Below are 20,112 nucleotides of genomic sequence, written 5' to 3'. Positions count from 1 at the left end.
GCATATCCTCCACGCTACCGAATTCTTAAATTACATATTTTTATAAGATATCAAGATTAGAAGAAACAGTCTTCATTTCGGCCCTCCCTAAACTCTGACTAGTGAATAATTTGCTTTAATTATTTTTAAGGAGCTCATTCTACTTATAATCTGGGGTGCATGTCACCGTTGCTCTCAGTCTGGCCTTGTCTAACACGTGATTAAGCTACACTTCAACATGAGAGGCTAGAGACGTTGCTAAATTAACCCACGAACAGAAGCTTACATTTTTCATTTCTTTGTACTACATTTTTATAATTTTAAAAATCCGAAGCATCTCACATGTGCAGCAGAAGTTCAGAGGACGCTGACATTGTTTAGAGCAAAAACTGGCACAGTTTGGTGGTGCGATGGTAAGACTTACACGCACACATAAGGAAAGACTCATTTCCATTGTGCCAACAGCAGTCACATCTGAAGTCCCCAATTAAAATGTGATTTTTTTTTTTTTAAACTCCAAAAGCTCCATGTGACAGTGTAGCCATCTGTTTAATGTAGCAGCCGCCACTGCTTTGGGCATAGATAATTATTAGGATGAGGACAGTGCTGGGGAAAGATCAGCACATCTCAGTCGAAAATGACAGTTAATTAAGAGGTAATTAGGGAGGGGTGCTTATTAGCATTATATCATATCCTGGGAAAGAGATCGGTATCCAGTCTTATCAATCTAGGTATAAGTCATGTAGAGTATAAGGCTGTATACATTTTGAATCATTATTTTAAAATCTAATATGTACATTTAAAACTATATTAATAAATAGCATACTTAACTGAACTATATTCAACCAGGGGAAGCATTGACTTCATAAATTATTTTTTGAATTCTTTGCATTTGTTTTTTTGTGTTGTTTTTTTTTTGTGGTTTTGTTTTTGTCAAAATATTTTTTATCTCACGTTACTACGTGGAAGCTTTGTGTTATCTGGCTCCCCTTACCGCTGTGAGGCCATCTGCAGCTCTCGGCTCTGGAGGAATCCGTGACCACAGCCCTGCAGCTTCCTCTGAGCGGCGCCTGTCCGAGCATTGGGGTCTGCAGTTAGCCGTTCTGGGATATTGTCTGAGACATAAAACCCCTGGTCCCATTCGCTCAAGCACTTCTTACATGCCAGAGGCAGCAAAATGACTCAAGTAGCATAAAGCTGTGCTCAGGTTCATTCATTTGCCAGAAAAGAAAAAAGGCCAGGTCTCTGTGGGTTCGGAGGCTTCTAATAAATGGCATCCATACATATTTTGGTTTGAGGCTTTGAAAACCCTAATGTACGTCACTGTACATGCTAGATTCCCAAGGGATCTTTTATTTTGTAATTTCATATTTATCTCATCTGGTTTAATTTTCATGTTCTTTCTTATCGTTCATTTGCTTATCCTCATTTAAAAAAAAAAAACTGTTCAGTGTCATTAAGGACTCCATCTTTCAGTTAGATGATTTTGTATGTAATTATCGGAAAAGAGATGAAAAACTGTTTTGATTATCACCAATGATAAGAGTTAACTGGTAATTAATAAGGAGCTTGGTTGGGGGTGTTAATTTCTATGTGGACTACCTAGAAGATGGATGTGCCTGTTAAATTGACATTAACACACATTTTAGAAATAAAACATGTAGGCACGAATACATCTGACATCCCAAACCTCACATTTTTGTTGTGTCCGAATTGTTTTAGCCCTGGTTTTTAGTTTGTATTTGAACTGAACTCCTTTTTAAAGGGCTTAATCATATCAATGGCCACAAGTTAGACTGTAAGTCTCCATAAATATTTCATGTTAATGTTGTTTGACCCGGTCTGAGTGTCTGTCAGGTTTTTCCAACTCTGTCCCAGCCCTGTCACTGTTGTTTGGCTGTGTCATATGCCGTGAAAGACCTGAAGGACTTGTCTTACTTGCTAAGCCCAGGCAGCACTCTTTCCACGGCCTCTAGAACTCCAGCTTCACGGCCTACACGAAGTCCTCGCCACAGTGGCGCTCTGGGAATGAATGATGGATCTGTGTCGCACCTAGAGCCTTACCTCTAGCTAGCGTTCATTTTCCATCTCGGCAATTTCCATTTCCTCTCTTTATTGAAATCCGTTGGAATACATGGATGCTCTTGCACGTCCCATGAGCTCTTCTGAGACTAGCGTGGGCCTCTGGATGATCCTGTTCATGACTTGCTCACGTTTTCTCTCTCTCTCTCTTTTTGTAGTCGCGACCTATCCCTTCCCACCTTACCTCAGCAGTTGCAGAGAGCATCCTGGCCTCGGCCTGTGAGAGCGAGAGCAGAAATGCGGCCAAGAGGATGCGCCTGGAGAAGCAGCAGGTACCGCGCAGCGAGGGGCCGGGGCCGCAGCCAGCGCGTGGGCTCAGTGAGCCTCCTGGCCACGCTTAACGGGTGGATTTTGAAGTTCACAAAGACGGGGTTTTTGTGTCTTTCTGATAAGAATTTAAACTTGACAGTGAAGGTTCATGAGCGCCATGGAGACCTAACCAGCCAGATGTTCTGTGGTGGAGACCGGACAGTTGTAAATGGCTGGGTTACAGTTCCGTGTAGCATCCTATCAGAAGGCTAGTTAGTCAAGTGATAGGTCCTAAGCCAGTGGTCGGCAAACTCATTCGTCCACAGAGCCAAATATCCACAGGACAACGATTGACATTTCTTTGGAGAGCCACATTTTTTAAACTTAAACTTCTTCTAACGCCACTTCTTCAAAATAGACTCGCCCAGGCCATGGTATTTTGTGGAAGAGCCACACTCAAGGGGCCAAAGAGCCGCATGTGGCTCGCGAGCCGCAGTTTGTCGACCACGGTCCTAAGTGATCACTTACCATAATACTTTTGCCAGTTGTCCTGCTTGGTCATGCTCAGGACCTGATTGTATTCATTTCTCCTGAACATCAGCCTGTCCTGTGATCCCTGCGGCCTAACTGCTAAGGGGCGGCACGCTGGGCTGGGGGCGGCGAGAGCACAGCACGGTGGGCCCGATGGGAGTCCCTGACGTGGGCACATGAAGTAGTGGAGGTCCACATCCCGGCCTCACTGCCTCGTCAGTGAGTCATTCACTGTGTGCCATTCAGTGTCCACTCCCGCGTCTCTCTCCGAAGGGTGATGTCCAGGCCGGGGGTGGGGGTGGGGGTGGGGATGGGGGCGGGGGCGGGGGGTGAGTATGTTTTGTTCTCGTTCCCTGGGGTTTCACTCAGTCTCTCCCTTGCTTTATCTGTCTCTGTCTGTCTCCCTTCTTGTGTCTGGTATGTCTTTCATTGTTTTATTTTTCTCTCTAGTCCTCTTCCTTAATTATCCCTAATACACAATTAAATTATAGCATATAATTTAAATATTATACATAATTTAAGTATTGCATAGAGAAGCGTGCTGTATTAACTTTTAAATTATTTTTACAACAAATGACAGAGTGCTGCATATTTCTAATTGAGATTGGGATGGGAAGATTAAATTGTTAATCCAATTTTGTTTTTCCTGTGAGCCAATGAAAATAGAAAAATAAAAATAAATATTTTTCTATTCCAGGCTTAATTATTGAAAAGTGTTTCAGAATGGCATTATTTTAACTTTAATATGCTTGTTATTAATATGGCATGTGCTAATAATTTTAAACGATGCAAAAGATGAAGCCTTTAGTAAATAAAAAATGGTATTGGCCTCAGATAAAACTTATATATGGAAAAACTAACTTTGAATTTGCTAATAATTCTTTGCTAAGTGTTTATTCACATATTCATGTTCTCTGTTGAGACTTTTGTCATTATTACAATTCTAAACTTTATATTAAAATGAGTTATAGTACTATAAATGGTGGGACAAAAGTAGGCTTACAGTTGTGAGTATGCAAAATAGAGTTTATTCTGGTATTATTTTTTATTAATTATTGTATTATTTTCATACAAACAATGGTAGGCCTACTTCTGCCCCACCCTGCCACCCCGTGCTGTGATTGAGATTACACATTCTGGCGTTAAATACATCTGGTTTTGATTCTCACCTCTACTCTTACTAATTGTGTAACTTTCAGAAAACTATTTCAATTCTCTCTACCTCTGTTTCTTCATATGCAAGATAACAAGAATAGCAGAATTAGTCCTGCAGGGTTGTTATGAGAATTCTAAATGACAGACTTATGTTATATACTTAGCATTTTGCAGGGCACATAGTAAGTATCAATAAATCAGCCTAGAAAATATGATTTTCACTGATGTTCTAGCTTTTCTGTTGCATCAATATAAGTAAAACTAAAAAAAAGCATTATTTGTACTATCCCTTTTATAGGAGTTTTAAAATCAGACTCAGTCTACTTGAGAGACTATAATTCTAGAAATTTCAACGGCAGGATTCTGGGATTCTGTGGGCTCTCCTGGTTATCGTGTTGCCATATAGCCATTTAGTCTACACTCTAGAATATTCCTGCATTGTGCCAGTCACATATAGAGTAGTTATGACTGGTTCATGTTAAGTATTACCTATGACATCATTCTGTAATATCCCCCAAAGCTGTTCATCCACCACTGTATGGTCAATTACTTGGCACTGTTGGCCTAATCTGTGAAATCGGCATGTGAATATCAGACGCATAGATTTAGCTTGGGGATTTAAGAAGGCAGCGCATGGGAAAGCACAGTGTGTTTCATAAGTTCAAAGATGTATGATTTCCACCATTTGCTTGAGGACCTCACGTGGCGGGAAGATCCCAACCCCAGCACCGAAGGCCTGCTCTTCCCTAAAGCACATGTCCTGTTGGCAGACAGCTGGAATCATTCTGATGGTCTTCCAGTTGGGCTCAGATTTGCTTCCTGGAGCTTCTACCCACTGAAGAAAAACTGCTCACAATCATGAGGAGTGTGACTTCTTACTACTGTCCTGGGAGTAGGGACAGGAATGGGTGGGGACCAATCGGCCTTCACCCTCCTTCCCATATGAACCATTCTTCTCCGTCCTCGGACACAGTGCTCACGTACTGCCAGGCTCTGTCACCTGGGAGGGCGGATGTCCACCCTCAGCCCCGTAGCAGTCTTCTTACCAGGCCCTGTGAGGGCTCAGGGGACTTAGGATTCACGAGCGATATGGAAGGAATGACAAAAAAATACATCTCCTGGTTTATTAGAACCTGATAGGCACTTTACAGACGTTTCTCTCACTTAGCATTTTCTTTTTTTTTTCTTTCTTTTTTTTTTTTAAATATATTTTATTGATTTTTTACAGAGAGGAAGGAAGAGGGATAGAGAGTCAGAAACATCAATGAGAGAGAAACATCGATCAGCTGCCTCTTGCACACCCCCTACTGGGGATGTGCCCGCAACCAAGTTACATGCCCTTGACCGGAATCGAACCCGGGACCCTTCAGTCCGCAGGCCGACGCTCTACCACTGAGCCAAACCGGTTTTGGCCTCACTTAGCATTTTCAGCAACCCCATGAGAGCAGGCATTATTACTCTCACTTACGTAGGAGGAAACCGAGGCTGAGAGAAGTGGGGCTCAGCTGCCTGAGCAAGTCCGGGTGTAAGTTCCTATGCCGTGAGGCTGACACTTGCCATCTCTCCGCGACCCCGTCCCTTTGTGTTGTGTTCCTTGAGGGGAAACCCATGTTCAGGAACAAGCTCTTCAGCCTCGTCCCGTCTGTGCCTCTGCTCAGTGTTTTCGGCAGGGCGGCTCCTGCTGGGAAACCGTCTGCTTTGTCCACGGAGACTTTTCCTTCTTCCGTAGCCACAGGCTTCCCCAGCAAGCAGTGACTCCAGGAATGAGGTTTCTGTCTCGGTATGAGCTTGACCGAGGTCCCCACCTTCCCCAAGCGCTTGGCATCACCAGAGCAGCTGGTCATGCACTCGGAGTGCTGGCGGCAGGAGGGAGTTTTACTTTAAACTGTCTGCACGACTCCTTCCTGTGAATCCCACAGACTGCACTGGGCATGCGACACAAAGGCTTCTGTGGGTGATTCTGTGCTTCCCGCCGCAGCATGGAGGTGGGGCAGCCTCTCCTGATGGGGCCCAAACCCTCTCTTTGCACAGGAAGAAACAGCCAGAGTTCTTTGGGGCTTGCCAAGGAGATCATCTCTTTTTTTAAAAATATATATATTTTATTGATTTTTTACAGAGAAGAAAGGAGAGGGATAGAGAGTTAGAAACATCGATGAGAGAGAAACATTGATCAGCCGCCTCCTGCACACTACCTACTGGGGATGTGCCCGCAACCAAGGTACATGCCCTTGACCGGAATCGAACCTGGGACCCTTGAGTCTGCAGGCCGACGCTCTATCCACCGAGCCAAACCGGTTAGGGCGAGATCATCTCTTGCTGTGAGCATTCTTAACCCAACTCACGATGCCTGGACTTTGCCGGTGACTCGGAGATTCGTCACCGAGCCCCTGTCTTTCTGTAGGTTCTTGAACGTCCAAAACCGGACAGTTAAAACCTAGGTTCTATGAAGCTGCACACCTGCCTGCTTGCCGCCCGCGGGGAGCCTCAGGTAGGCCTGTGTCTATGCCCTTCCGAGTTTGTGGCGCTTGATGAATCAGGTGGATTTCATAAAGCGCTTCTACCTGTGCACATGAGAAGTGCAATGGACGGGCTGCCTCTCCTGCAAGCCCTCCGTGGCCAGGACCTGGAGGAGGCGTGTCATCACGTGGCCGCGGCCCTGCAGCAGGTCCGGGGCCAGGACAGCGCCTCTTGCTCCATCAGGAGTCCGGTGTCTCGGAGCTGAGGTCAGCCTGCAGCGCTGGCAGGATATATTCAGCATCCCGTTTCTGTTCACATGAAAACCTGGACTTTTTAACTCATCTAGGAAATGGTTCCACACTCTGACATTTCAAAAAGATGGCCCACGTCAGCCTTCCCTTTCATAATTCTGTGACACAGCTCAAGTGGAAAGATTGTCTTTTTCTCTGCCTTTGCTATTTCATGACTTTTTCCTCATAAAAAACAAAGATACCTCCATGTTGTTGGTTACAATTTAACTAACTACACAGAGGCAGGGAATCAAACCAGCAACCTCTCAGTGTGTGGGACAGCACTCAGCCAACCAGAACACACCAGCCAGGCCAACGGTTCCCCTCTTTTACGGACAGGGACTCTGAATCTGGAAACTTCATGTCTTTTGGGTGACACGTATGGGTTCGGGGGAGAAGGCAGGAACAAGCCTCCATTTCTGATTTTTTTGCCTTGCTGTTGCTCATTTGTATTCTGGCTTCATTGAGAATTCTTCCACATTTTTACAGAAATTATTTTTTTTAAAAACTTTGGGTACATCTTTAGCTTAGGGTGTCATTAATTTCAAGTTGATAAATGTCAGGACGTGAGTAGGTGGTTTGAATTCAGACAGAGAAATTCAACATGTTATGTTGATACACTTCTCAGTGCCAAAGTCGGGGGAACATATGGTTTCCGAGGTTCTCCGTGAAGACAGCATTTCCATTAACATCACTTGTTCTACAACCACCTATTTTTAGGCTTCGCAGATAAATGAAGCACCTGACATACTTGGTTTATGCCGATATATTCCTTTTCTGTAATGTGCTTTCTCATAACCTGTCCACTCCTTGCCCTGTCTTTTCTCTTTAACCACGTTAAAACCCATTAGTTAATCTGGAAAAAAATAATGTTTTATGTATTGGGGAAATTTAGTCCTAGTCCCAGAGTTTTTATGAAATTAGCGAATGCAATAGCTTGGCGTGTTGAACTGTGCCCCCTGAAGAGACTGATGTTCGGCACGGTTCCTGGGGGACAAGTGGCCACGAGACACGCGTGCCGTTCTGTTCCCCAGCCCTTAGGGGAGCAGGGTTCCCTGGAGCTGGGATTCCAGGCAGCTGAGGACTGCCGCCTTTCCTTTCCCTTATTGATTAAGGTGGTACGTATGTGTCCTTATCCCCCCATGGCTCCCCTCCACCCCCCCACTCATGCCCTCACCCCCCTGGTGTCTGTCTCCATGGACGGCCGCCTTTTAAAATGTCATCAGAGTAACCGGGGTAGGCTCTCCACACTGGGTTGTCGGGGTGGGGTCCTTAGGACAGCTCAAGAAAAGGACCTTTCCGAGACTCGCAAAGGGGCTGCGTGATCTCATTTGTATGGAGGTGCATCCCTGGGTCCCCGGAGTCCCCTTCCCGCCACAGGAGCGCTGCTGGGTCTCGGTAGAGCTAGAAGCAAAGCCAGGGTCCGGAGCTTCCGTGCCATGTGGGCCCGGGTCCCGTTCAGCATCAGGCTGGCTGCGGTCCATCGGTCCACCGTGTTGGGGTGAATGCAGGAGAGCGTGCTCTGAGCAATAAGAGCCCCAGGAGCAGAAGAGGAACCAAAAGCACAAGAGCCTAAGAGCGCAGATCCCTTTTAGGGGGTTAAAGAGCCCCAATTCCGTGCCCTTGCCGTGGCCACGCCCATTCTGGCCAATGACCTGTTCCCCGGTGTGACTGACAGCCAAGGACCTTCCAGATGTCACCCCAGCTTTACTGGGCATGCGTCTGTTCTCCTCCCTGTCCGGCCCCTTCCCCCAGCGATCCCTGGGGCATAGACTGGTAGCTCCCCGGGGAGGGGGAGGCTTTAGCTTCCTGCTGACGCTGCCCAAATGCCATGCCTCTAACATCTGGCCCTCCCTTTGCATCTTTCCTGTTGTTCACAACGAGGTTAATTACAACGGTATCGATTTTACTTTCCTTTTTAGTGCAACTCTTTCTAAAATATCAGTGCATCTTTAGTTTTATAACAAAAGGTTTCCGACCGTAAGTTTTAATGATGGATTTATCTGTTCATCATCACTCAGGACTGTGCAGTCTGACATCTGAGCGGCAGCTCTAGGCCTGGGTATCTCAGAACAGGGGCCAGGACAGGTGGCCTTACAGAGTCCGTGCGGGAGCAAATCCCAGGAAGGTCAGCCTGCGCTCTTGGTAATTTGCCTCTTTTTCCTGATGTTGAAGGGCGCCTGACATTCTGATTTGCTTGCCAGCAATGTTGACCTTTTCCGATCAATTTTGCTGAAATGGTTCAATCTCCTAAGTTTCTCACCTTCACGAAGACGCCCCATCATGTTTGCTTTGCTTTGTCCACAATGTATTTTTTAAATTTTCCTTTTGCTTCAGCCCAATGGTTGTTTTTTTTTTGAATTTTTTATTTTATTGTTTAAGGCAGGGGTCCTCAAACTTTTTAAACAGGAGCCAGTTCACTGTCCCTCAGACCGTTGGAGGGCCGGACTATAGTTTAAAAAAAAAAAAACTATGAACAAATGCCTATGCTCACTGCGGGCCCGGGATGCGTCGGCTGCTAAGCAGGACAGGCAGCGGCACCCGGCGGGCCGGATAAATCTCCTTGGCGGGCCACATGTGGCCCACGGGCCGTAGTTTGAGGACCCCTGGAAGGTATTACAAATGGTAGTACATATGTCTCTTTTTTCCCCCCCCCAGTGACCTCCCCCGGCCTCCCCTACCCCCCAGCACTTGCCCTCGTCCCCCCGCCCCCAGTGTCTTGAGTCTGTTGGTTGTGCTTATATGCATGCATACAAGTCCTTCAGTTGATCTCTTACCCACCACCCTCCCCCCCCGAACCCTCCTCTAAGCCCAATGGTTTCTAGATGACGAAAGGACAGCCTGTATTTGTTTTTATTTGCATCCTGCTCATCGGGTGGAAGGAAAAAGGGCTCTGGCTGCTTTAGAAGTTTACGCAGAGCAGTTTTATTCTAAGAGCCCTTACCTGCACTCTCTCAAGAGAAACCTGATGCTCACGTAGCTCAAACACCAAGCCACATTCATTTGTCCCCTTTCTTTGTTTTGCCGAGAATGTAAGCAAGACCAAGACAGCACTGTAACTCACGCAGTTCCATGGGGTGTCCAGTAAGATCCCCGGCATTCAGACCAACTTCTCATTAAACACTTACTTCTCTGGCAGCACCCGTGCCCTTTTTGTTTTGTTGGTTTCGGTGTTTGTTTTAGGAAAACGGACGGTGCGTTCTGGCCCTGACGCTCACGGACACTCAGGGCACCCCAGCCCGTGGCAGGCACCGCCACTTTTCTCGTCCCTGGATTTGTGTGTGGCCCCCTGTTCCCAAATCCTCCAGAAAAGCTACGTGAGGTTTAAGGCTTGGTGCTGTAACGAGGGCAGCGAGCCGAACGAAGTTCAAAAGGGGTCAGAGCTGTGACTATAAACTTAATAAAATAGGTGGATGCAAGTGAGAAGTTTATCTAAGTCCCAGAGGCATTAAGATTTCCATCAAATGCGGCAGTGAAAGCGCTTTAGCAGTGTCTTTCCCACTGGTTATTTCTCTGCCTTTGCTACATAACTGCTTTCGGTGGGGGGACCTGAGGCGGGTGAGGAGGGGCGCCTGTGACTCAGGCCTGGGAATCAGTGTGGGGGTGTTCCAGTCATACACGTGGGCATCCACACCAAGTCGCTCCCGTTGGGCATTACTCATGCACAGCTTTTCGAAAGAGCCTCCTTTTACACACGATTAATGAACATTTTTACAACTGGGACGTATTAGATTCGTTTTTAAAAATTAGAGCTGCAGAGGACCTTACACACCATTTAAATGAATCCATTTATTTTATGTAAGAAACAGGCCTGGACAAGTTTATTTATTTTTTCTTCAGTTTAGATTTCCCTTCTTCCTTCCTTCTTCAGTGATTTTTCCATATTTCACTAGAAACAGAATTTCTTTCTTTTCCTTTTTTTTTTTTTTTTTTTTTTTTTTAAAAGACCAATACAGTACAAAGAATTTAGCTCCCTTATGACTTCTGGGTAATGTTCTGAGTAATGAAACTCAGAATGCTTCATAAATTGCAAATCATAATGCCATCAGACATTCTCACATGCCAGGATTTGAATACTCTTTGGGATGTAGAACTCAGGAGGTCACATGACTCCATTGCATTTGTCTATCAGTTATTATTGCCGATGAAGCAAATTAGAGAAGTCCAGTGAAGCTGTCAGACTTTCTAGGGAACTTCCCAGGTGTCCATGTGTCTTTTTTAACCCTTTATATAGGATTCTGCACTTGAGGTAGTTTTAAAAAATACAGAATCCTTTCTACATTTTTTACATTAAATTAGTTTATTGAGCGATTAGTTTGTTCGTTATTTGATCATTTTATATTCTAAGAACAAAGTTCGTTGAAACCAATTCAAATACCCTGATTCAATTTTAAATTCCAACTTCTTCATTACTCAAAGTGCCAGCTCAACTATATTTGGGAAATAAGTCGGGGCATGTATGAGAAGCATGCATATATCATTATACTCATGCAGGTGTATTATCTTGTACCTTAATGTTGACTTCCCGTAGATTTTCTCACGTGTCTTTGTCCCAAAACTCAGCGAGGTGTATGTCATTACTATTACTACTTATGACAAAAAATTAGACTAGAGGAATGCAGTTCCCCGCTCTCTGCGGTATAAATGCCAGTTTGGGGATGTAGAGGGATGTGGGTGTAGAGCAGGATTCTTAGTCCCCTGAGCGCATCCTGGCTCAGCCCACCAGTCTGCCACCCAGGCTTGGTGTGGCTCCCGCCCTGCTTGTGTCTGCTTGCCCGCCCACCTTACAGGGTACCTGCTTTAAGGGGCCCCTCCTGGAGCAGATGTCAGCCCACGAGCCGAGGCCCTTTCCCGGCTCTCTACGTAGACAACGTAAGTTAGGGCTCAACTGTAAATCCCACGCAGCTTTGCAGCGGCCTCCAGGTGTCTCAGAACATGGACTCTACCATTTGTATCACGCTGTAGCACTAAATCATCTTCGGCTTTTCATTACTTTGAGCCCCCGAAGACACCTAGTGATATACTGGGGGTAGGGTAACCGCTCAACAAGTAATCCAGACGTGGCTGGGCGTAGCCTGGCACAAAGGTTGGTTTTCGGGAAGGGAGGAGCCTTTTACTGAGGTGCCTGCTGACCCCATGGCGATGCTTCCTGAGCAACGTAAGGTGCGGCCGGAGGGAGCAGGAATCGCCGGCATTAGCATGGCACCTGGAAATGTGGTCGGACGTCCTGGCGAGCAGTTTTAGCACCGGACAGAGAAACTCACAGTACAGTGCGATGGGAACCCAGCAGGAAGGCTGGGGAGGGGACGAAGCACGTCTCACATTTTGTTCTTTGGACACGGCTGCTTTTCACCGCTCCGTGTGAAAAGGCGGCCGCTTTTAGGGTTCTGGCAAAGCGGTGACGGGGAGACCAGATGCGGGGGCTGACCTGACACTTGCCCCGGGAGTTGTCATAGCAGCAGGCCGAATGCACAGCTTGTTCCCAGGGCGACCCCCGCTGTGGGGGAAGTTCCGCCCTAAATGCCACACACGGAACATTAATATTCAAGTCTGCCTGCTGATCCTTAGGGGGGGCCGTCCTTCTCCTCTGTCCTGCGCTTGCTTATCTGATGTTCAAGGACTCGTCTCAGGAGAAGTCCAGGTTAAAGGCCGCGGACCATAAGTAGATGCTGTGTATCCAGGCTCTCGTTCCTCGGGGAGCAGCTGTTTTAAAGTGTTGCTGAGAAGAGAAAGGTTGGGATGCTGTAACCTGGGTGTAGTTTTTTGTTGTTGTTGTTTTTTTAGCTATGTATGCTGTATCTGTACTCAGCAAATAAATGACTTACCCTTATTTACTCTTTACTTATTCACAAATATATGCATGTGCCTGCTATGTCTATGTCTTATACACAAAAGACAACTCTTAAAAGCTATGTATAAAAAGGTACCCATGCCCTGGCCAGTTTTTCCCAGTGGTTAGAGCATCGGCCCACAGACCAAAGGGTCCTGGGTTCGATTTCTGGCCAATGGCACATACTTGGTTGCAGGTTCGACCCCTGGCCCTGGTCGGGGCACATACGGAAACAATCTGTGTATCTCTCGCATGTAGATATTTCTCTCTCTCTCCCCCTCCTCCCTCTCTTCCACTTTCACAAAAAAATCAATGGAAAAAATATCCTCAGGTGAGGATTAGAAGAAAATAATAATTAAAAAGGTGTACCTATATATATACATACATTATGTCCACATAAACTAGAGAGTACCAATATGTTACAAAAGAAAGGTTTGGGATCATTGCTGGGGTACACTCATTTGTGTTTTTGAAATGGTACTTTTGGTTTAGTAGGCTAAATTTCACATTAATGTGGACATGTCCTCCCCAAACTGAAGTCTTAATAGCAACATTAAATAATATATAATTATGCAGTCATGTTTTAGAAAGAGAGCAACATTAAATAGCATATCATTATGTAGTCATATCTTACAAGCAGTTATAAGTATTAATGCATGCACAATCTAGACATTCAGATAAACTGTTGACAACTGCATAATTTTTAGCAAGGAAAAAAGTGAGTTCTGTTCCAGTGATAAGTAAGATGCGTGGCAATCTTGGATGATTTTACCTAAAACAACAAAAAAATTAAAATCCTAATGCCATGATCAACCGACACCCTGTGTATTCTAAGTCATGATCTTAAAGAATTTCTAAATGTTTTCTAAACCCTATGGAATTCCGGAGTAGGCATCAGGTAAGGGTTATAAGATGTGGGTGTTAGTATATCCACATCCTTGAGGATGTTTTTTCTCCCCATTTGTTTCTCGATCAACATGAGTTTTTACCTTTAGGGGAAAGCAAAAAATTGCATCTTTTTCACTCATTTTTTTTTTTAGTTGATGAAAATATAAATAATGCTACTGACAAAGAAAAACTAGCAGTATAATTAGAGTAGTAATATTTGGTTTTTGCTTAAAGCTTAAGGAAAAGTAACATATTGGCTCTATAGCAATTTCAAACCAGCATTTCATAAGTTATAAAAAAATGCATATATAATAAACAATTCATGATAAACTAAATTTAGAATTTAAATTGCTTTAGGGGAGTTTTAAAAACTCAGAAGCACAATTTGTGTGGACACGAGAATATGTAAAATTTAGTATATTATTATATTAACTTATCTTTAAGGATGTTTAAAAACAGAAATACGTTCATCTGAACGGCACAAAAAATTGAGACTACACCCAATCTAATCTAAATCCATGCACTGTATGTGAAGAGACACTTCTATACAGTTTTGCAACAGGCATCGTATACCCATTCCAAAAGAGAGAAATGGGGTTAAAAAAAAAAAAAAAAAAAAAAAAAAAGGTTGATAGGTACCAACAAGTCCAAAGCCCAGAAGGATAAATTCCATTCGATTTCAAGCCTGAGAATCATTATCTGTAGCCCCAACTCTGTCCTCCCTGCCCCCCTGGGCCCTCCCCGCCCAAGGACTTCCTGTCGGCTGGCCTCAGTCAGCTCTGGCCTCTCTGTCTCTGCATCTTCAGCTGCCCCAGGGGTCATCCATCCCCTTCTGTCCCTTTCCGTTCAGGATGCATGTCTTCAGCTGGTATGAAACCCTCAGAACCTCGTCGGTCTTCCTCAGAGGCCGAGGGACCTGGGCTGCTTGACTTGACCTCTCACACCTCCTTCCTGGGTAGCCTCTTCTGTCACCAGCCCCTGCTGAGATGGCTGGGTGGACCCATGGCGTCACGCACCTAATCTCCTTAGCGAGCAGAGGGTTGTCCAGCACACCCTGTTTTCATAGCAGGCTTTCTGGAAAATCTCCCTGGTCGTCAAGTGCTGATTTCTGTGTGTTAAGAAATCCAACTCATAACTTGAGCTAACTTCCAATTTTTATTTTCCATTTTTTTAAAGAATGTGTATATGGCTTTATGCCCATGAGTTACACCTAATCAGAATTTACCAACAGAACTGTTGAAGACTTAGCATTTAAAGTGTATCTATAAATGCAAAATATATAACTACTTTCAACATTTTTTAAATGGAAATAACATAAATTATCTTTGAGTTTTATTTATTTTATTAAATCGATTGGGATGACATAGGTCAACGTGAACATACAGGTTTCAGGTGTGGGTTTCTGTGTTACAAGATCTGTACATTGCACCACGTGCTGGACACGCAAAGTCCCATCTTCTCCTGCCACCATATATTAGAACCCCCCTTCCTCTGGTAACATTGAGTTGTATTTAAAGATTTGAAGTAGGGTCAATATTTCTATTCATTTTTTTAATGACATGAATTAAACACTTTTTATCATCAGGAGACTGGAATAGACTCTCTCTCTATTACACAGTGTACAGAGTATAGATAATGCTTACACAAAATGAAAATGTATATCAAAATATGAAGAAATTAGGAGCATTTGAATTCCAAGCTGGAATTCAAAAGGAGGAGAATTAGCCCTGTTGCCTATCAGCATAGGCTTTGCTCTTTCAGGAATCATGTGTCCCATTGTGATCTTCCTGTCCGAGAGGTATAAGTGCTTTGTGTAAAGTACCTCCACACCCCCCCTACGAAATCTGTGCTTTCTACAAAACCTTACTCTTCTATGTTTCCCTAAACATTTTGTTTAGTTGTGATGTTAAGTATAAGATGGGAATATTATGTAGATTTAATTTCTTCTGCTTGAGAGACAGCTCTTACAGACCCCTTGGTTATGCATTGCAGTCCTGCGCACAGCTCCTAATGGAGGCCGTCTGTAATTAGACTTGTAATAAGTGCTTTTTAATGATGGGTGGGAAACCAGTTAATAACGAGCGGCTTCTTGAAAAGTACTGTCCTTTCATTAGCTATAAAGTGCTGACCGTGCTTTAAATGTGTCGACTCTGTTCTAAAATCAAACCGAAATTAACATGCGTTCGTGCATCCACGCGTTCGTGCATCTGTCTTTTGTCTCTTTGTTTGCCTTCTGGCCTTTCTCGGAATCTGAGAGCACTGGCAAATTGGCAGTGATCTATCAGTTATCCAGAGGCCGTCAGCAAGGCCGGTTCCGAAAAGTTGTATGTACCTTAAAATGAAGGCAAACACGTCAGCATCCCGAGTTCACCCCCACACAAGACTGGGGCTGCCTGGCCACAGATTCCTTCCCTCCGTCCCTTTCCGAGCAGCCCGCTCAGGACGAGGAGAGGGCCTGCGACTCTGTCCTTGTGACATGCCAGGGCCTCGTGTTCTTCCAACCCCAGATGTGAGGTACACGTAGTGGGTGCCTTTATGTCAAGCAACTCGAGAGCTCCTGTTTGGGAAGCCCGGATGAGGACCGTGGGGCTGGGCCACCGCTGGGGCCACGGGCTCCCATCAAGATGAGTCACACCCGTTAGGTCTTCGGTTATTTCCAGGAAGAGTTGTCACGACTTGCTTCAGCAAGTCAGAGGAACACTGCTCCAGGATTTCTGAAAAGAAGCAAAAAGAAAAAGAATTGGATCATGCATTTCTTAGTGCACTAAACCCAAGTCTATGAAAAGGGGACAGCCAGGGTGACCCGCGGCTGGTGGGCTGCGGAAGTGTTTTGTTTGGCCTGGACGTTGCTGTAAACTGTTTGCATCCGAACGCTTCTCAGTGGTGCCCGGGCTCTTGAGTTCATCACTGTCCCCAGTACTCCCTGCTGCCCTACCCCGGGATCTCTCCGCTCATTTGTAATCCTCGCCTGGCCCCTAGAGGCGGCTGAGTTTGGCACCTCAAGTGTAGCAAGACTTTGATTTACCGTATTCTTGGAGTCTTCTATCAAATTTGGGCTTTAAAAATGAAAGCTTTGCTAATCCTTTGAAAAAATCATTGGGATGAGAAATAAGATAGTCTTTAGATGTTTTGCCCATTTCCACTTACACGGATGCACAGATACTGTCTCCTCTACACATTTCTATAGTAGACTAGAAAATTATGTGAATGGACTAGGAATAAGGAATCTATTTAAATGGGACTCGTTTCTATTATTTTAGCCTGGAAAAATGTGTTTTTGCCCTTGAGAGGATACTTGCTATATTAGAAATAATACATATACTAGTAAGAACATGTGAAGAATACATGAATACTAGAGGCCCAATGCACGAAATTCGTGCAGAGTAGGCCTTCCTTCCCCCGGCTGCCGGCACCGGCTTCCCTCTGGCACCTGGGACCCGGGCTTCCCTCCGGCCACCAGCAGGCACCCAGGGCTTCATCTGGAAGGTCGTCCGGAAGGACGTCCGGTCTAATTAGCCTATTACGCTTTTATTATTATAGATAACGCAAACTCAAGCTCAATTATGAACTTTGTTTGGTACAAAACATGAAAGGAAAACAATTGAGCAAAATTATTTCTTTGCCCTCTTGGCATGTGTCCATCCGTATTCAGATGGAACGGAATTGCCTGTGACTTGCGGGGAGCTCAGAGGGGGAAGGAGCCTCCAGGTCCCCAAGTAGGTAAACACATCATTTGTGTTCGGTCGTAGCCACGATGTGTTTAGTTTGTCAATGGGGCCAGAGCCTCTAAGCTAGAATGAGAAGATACTTATAAGGCGAAAAATTAACTAGTTAATTCGTCATTGAAAATGAAGGGTGCCTGGGATTCAGCACCCTCATAGCCCAGGGCTCTTGAGACCCTTGAAAGCAGTGGGTGGGAAGGCAGCCGCCAGCAAGCACCCGAGGGCACCCAGCTGACAAACACATCGCGGAACCAGGGCCTCACTGTCATGTTAGTCTTCTGTGGAATTAAGAGGATCTACTGTTTTTCTTTTCTTGGTGGTGGTGGTAAATACTGTCCCCAGGTAACATTTCACTCTACATTCCCCAACAAGCTTTACCAAGATCAATATGAGCCTGTTGAGATGGATTCTGCAGGGAAGACAGAACTGTGTCCCTTTGTCAGCCCACAGGCACCAGGACAGAAAAAAGGGAGTGGAGAGTGAGCCCCGCCCCCACATTTAACTGCAACTGTGGGTGCGCCCCTGACCGGAAACAGGGTGTCTCACCAGCTGCTCCCGGGGTCACAGGCAGGACTGTGCCCTCATTCCCGTGGGAAGGCTCACAGAGGCAGAGCAGGAGGAAGGTTGTAGTTCATTTGCATAATGTAGGCCCTGGAAATTAAAAGTATTAATCACCTTGCTAATTTTGTATGGAAATGAGAAACTGCTCATCAGCAAATGCAGCTTCCTACTCAGAGCCTAGGGTGGAACTGGCCGCCAGGCCACCCAAGGGGAGGTTTGCAGTGAAGACGCTGAATTCGTAGGGAAATATCCCGGCCGTCTCACTGTCTTTCGCTTTTCTTAATTTTTATTTTAAAGGCTGTTTTAGGATAAAAACAACCCTGCCTCAATAATAACTGAATGGTGTTTGTACTTGAAGCTATAGCTTAGTACAGTTAGCAAATTTTACAAGATTAAGAAACAAGTTTGAATTTTTGCTTATAAACATCTGAAGATATACCTGAAAACAGGGATATTTACTGTGTATGCAAAAAATATCGTAATATTTAGCATCCACTATAGTATTTTGCATTAAGGAAACATGAAAACGGGGTACTTTTATTTGAATATTTCTCAATTCTACTGCCACAGAGAAGCATTGGATATTAAAACCATATCGATGGTTAGACAAAGGTATGTGAATGCTTCCATGACATAATTAAGCCAAACCCTGGGGATCACTGAGGTCTTTGGATATAAGAAACATTTCAGGACAAGGGTAGAATAGATTTCTGTGCTCCGTTTATGTACACACACACACACACACACACACACACATTCACACATCTAAATCTTCGCATGGCTTCCTCTTTTTTATCATTCCATTCTTGGCTAATTGGCTCATGTATATTTTTCAGCAAGGCCTTCCCTCTTGGACATCCATCTCTAAACATTTTTTACACCATCCTGTATTATTTTATTAATGGTTATCACTGTCTGAACTTATATTATATATATTTTTTTACTTCTTCCTCTCCTCTAGTCTGTCCCCTGTTACATGCCTCTAGGCCCCTGGAGGGCAGGGATCCTGTCTGTTTTATCGGACGGTAGATTCTCAGCACCCGCTGTGTGCACCCTAGCAAGCAGGAGACATTCAGTAGAACATTGTTTAAACAACTCACTAACCAGTAACCGTGGCTGAATAAGACTTTGTCCTGGGTTGTGCATAGGAGATCATGGAAAGGGTGCCTGTTGACTATGACACAGGCCTCCAGCTCAGGAGATTGTGTAGATGAAGGCATCATGAATCGAGATGAAGAATTCAGGAGGCAGAGCAAATTATGGCCGAGACGTGAGAATGTGAGAAGATCAAGTGTACAATTTGACACGCTGAGCGGGAAGCACCTATGTGGCATGGAGTGTTATGTCCGGTAAAGAGCTGAAAATGGGGACCCGGGGACAGGTCTTCATCATAGATGTGGGTTTAGATTTCGAGGTCTTTAGTGCAGAAGGGGGTCGAGGAAGACCTAAACGGGATGAGATCTTGCAGGGAAAGGAAGAGATTCAGAGAGAATAAAAATGGAAGGAAAAGAGAAACTTAGTTAGACTGATTCTACCAAAATTTATCCTGGAGTCGGGTGATATGATCAGCATCTGCAGGAGGGAGTGCCACGACTCTGCAAACACAGGTGATGCTCAAGAACATGAGTGTGTCTACTTGTGCGTATTTTTGATAAGTCAGAGAACTCCTTAAAATTAATGACTTTCTGAATAACGAACGAACTTCTCGTTGTAGATGCAAACAGTTATAAACTTTATATCTGATATATGAAGAAATATGCCAACAGTGATATTTCTCTTTCTACATACCCTACCCCCACAGTCACCATGCTAAACCGGAGCACTTCACATAACTAAGTTGTGAGAAACAGAAGCAGGACTGGTGAGGGGAGCATTTTTAACAGCAGAGCGTTTACGTCTATATACATGTAACATCCACATGTGGTCAGGCGTAGGCAGTGTGTTTTAAATTCATCACAAGGTTATTTATTGTTAGATTATTTCACGTTGTCTGATGCACATTCCCTTTAAAACGTAATTTCACATTAATGTAAAAGCATTATCACTCTGCGATTCGGGCATCGCCGTTTTTATGGCTTTTCTAATTACCTTAATTTGACTGTTTCATGATTAATATACTTGAAAACTCAGAATGGATGCGTAATTTTTATGCCCAGTTTGAATCAAATTAGAATAATCGGAAAGTTTTATTCCAACGTGTAGGAATGAAGATCTCAGTTATATGGCTCCTTCAAGGTGTACAGTTCGGATGGACTTAATGTTTGCTAAATGATCGATCATAATGGCCATCAAAAGGAGCCGAAGGAATCCCTTGTGTGACGTGACAATGGGGAGGAGTCGCTCATTCTGCTCCTGCAACCATGCCTGT

General features: G+C 44.7%; 1 protein-coding gene across 7 annotated transcripts in view; it reads left to right on the top strand.

Moving 5' to 3' along the window:
* Positions 1-20,112, top strand: part of NOL4 (nucleolar protein 4) — a 236,212-nt gene that overhangs the window by 181,740 nt on the left and 34,360 nt on the right. For all 7 annotated transcript variants that reach the window (XM_080685158.1, XM_080685156.1, XM_080685155.1 and 4 more), the window contains one exon: positions 2,220-2,333. In XM_080685158.1, coding sequence (XP_080541284.1) covers positions 2,220-2,333 — 114 coding nt within the window. The remainder of the gene's footprint in view (positions 1-2,219; positions 2,334-20,112) is intronic.

This window comes from Plecotus auritus, assembly GCF_963455305.1.
Source record: "Plecotus auritus genome assembly, chromosome: 8".
Taxonomy (NCBI): domain Eukaryota; kingdom Metazoa; phylum Chordata; class Mammalia; order Chiroptera; family Vespertilionidae; genus Plecotus; species Plecotus auritus.
Note: the sequence above shows the minus strand (reverse complement) of the source record. Positions and strands in the feature narration are given on the sequence as shown.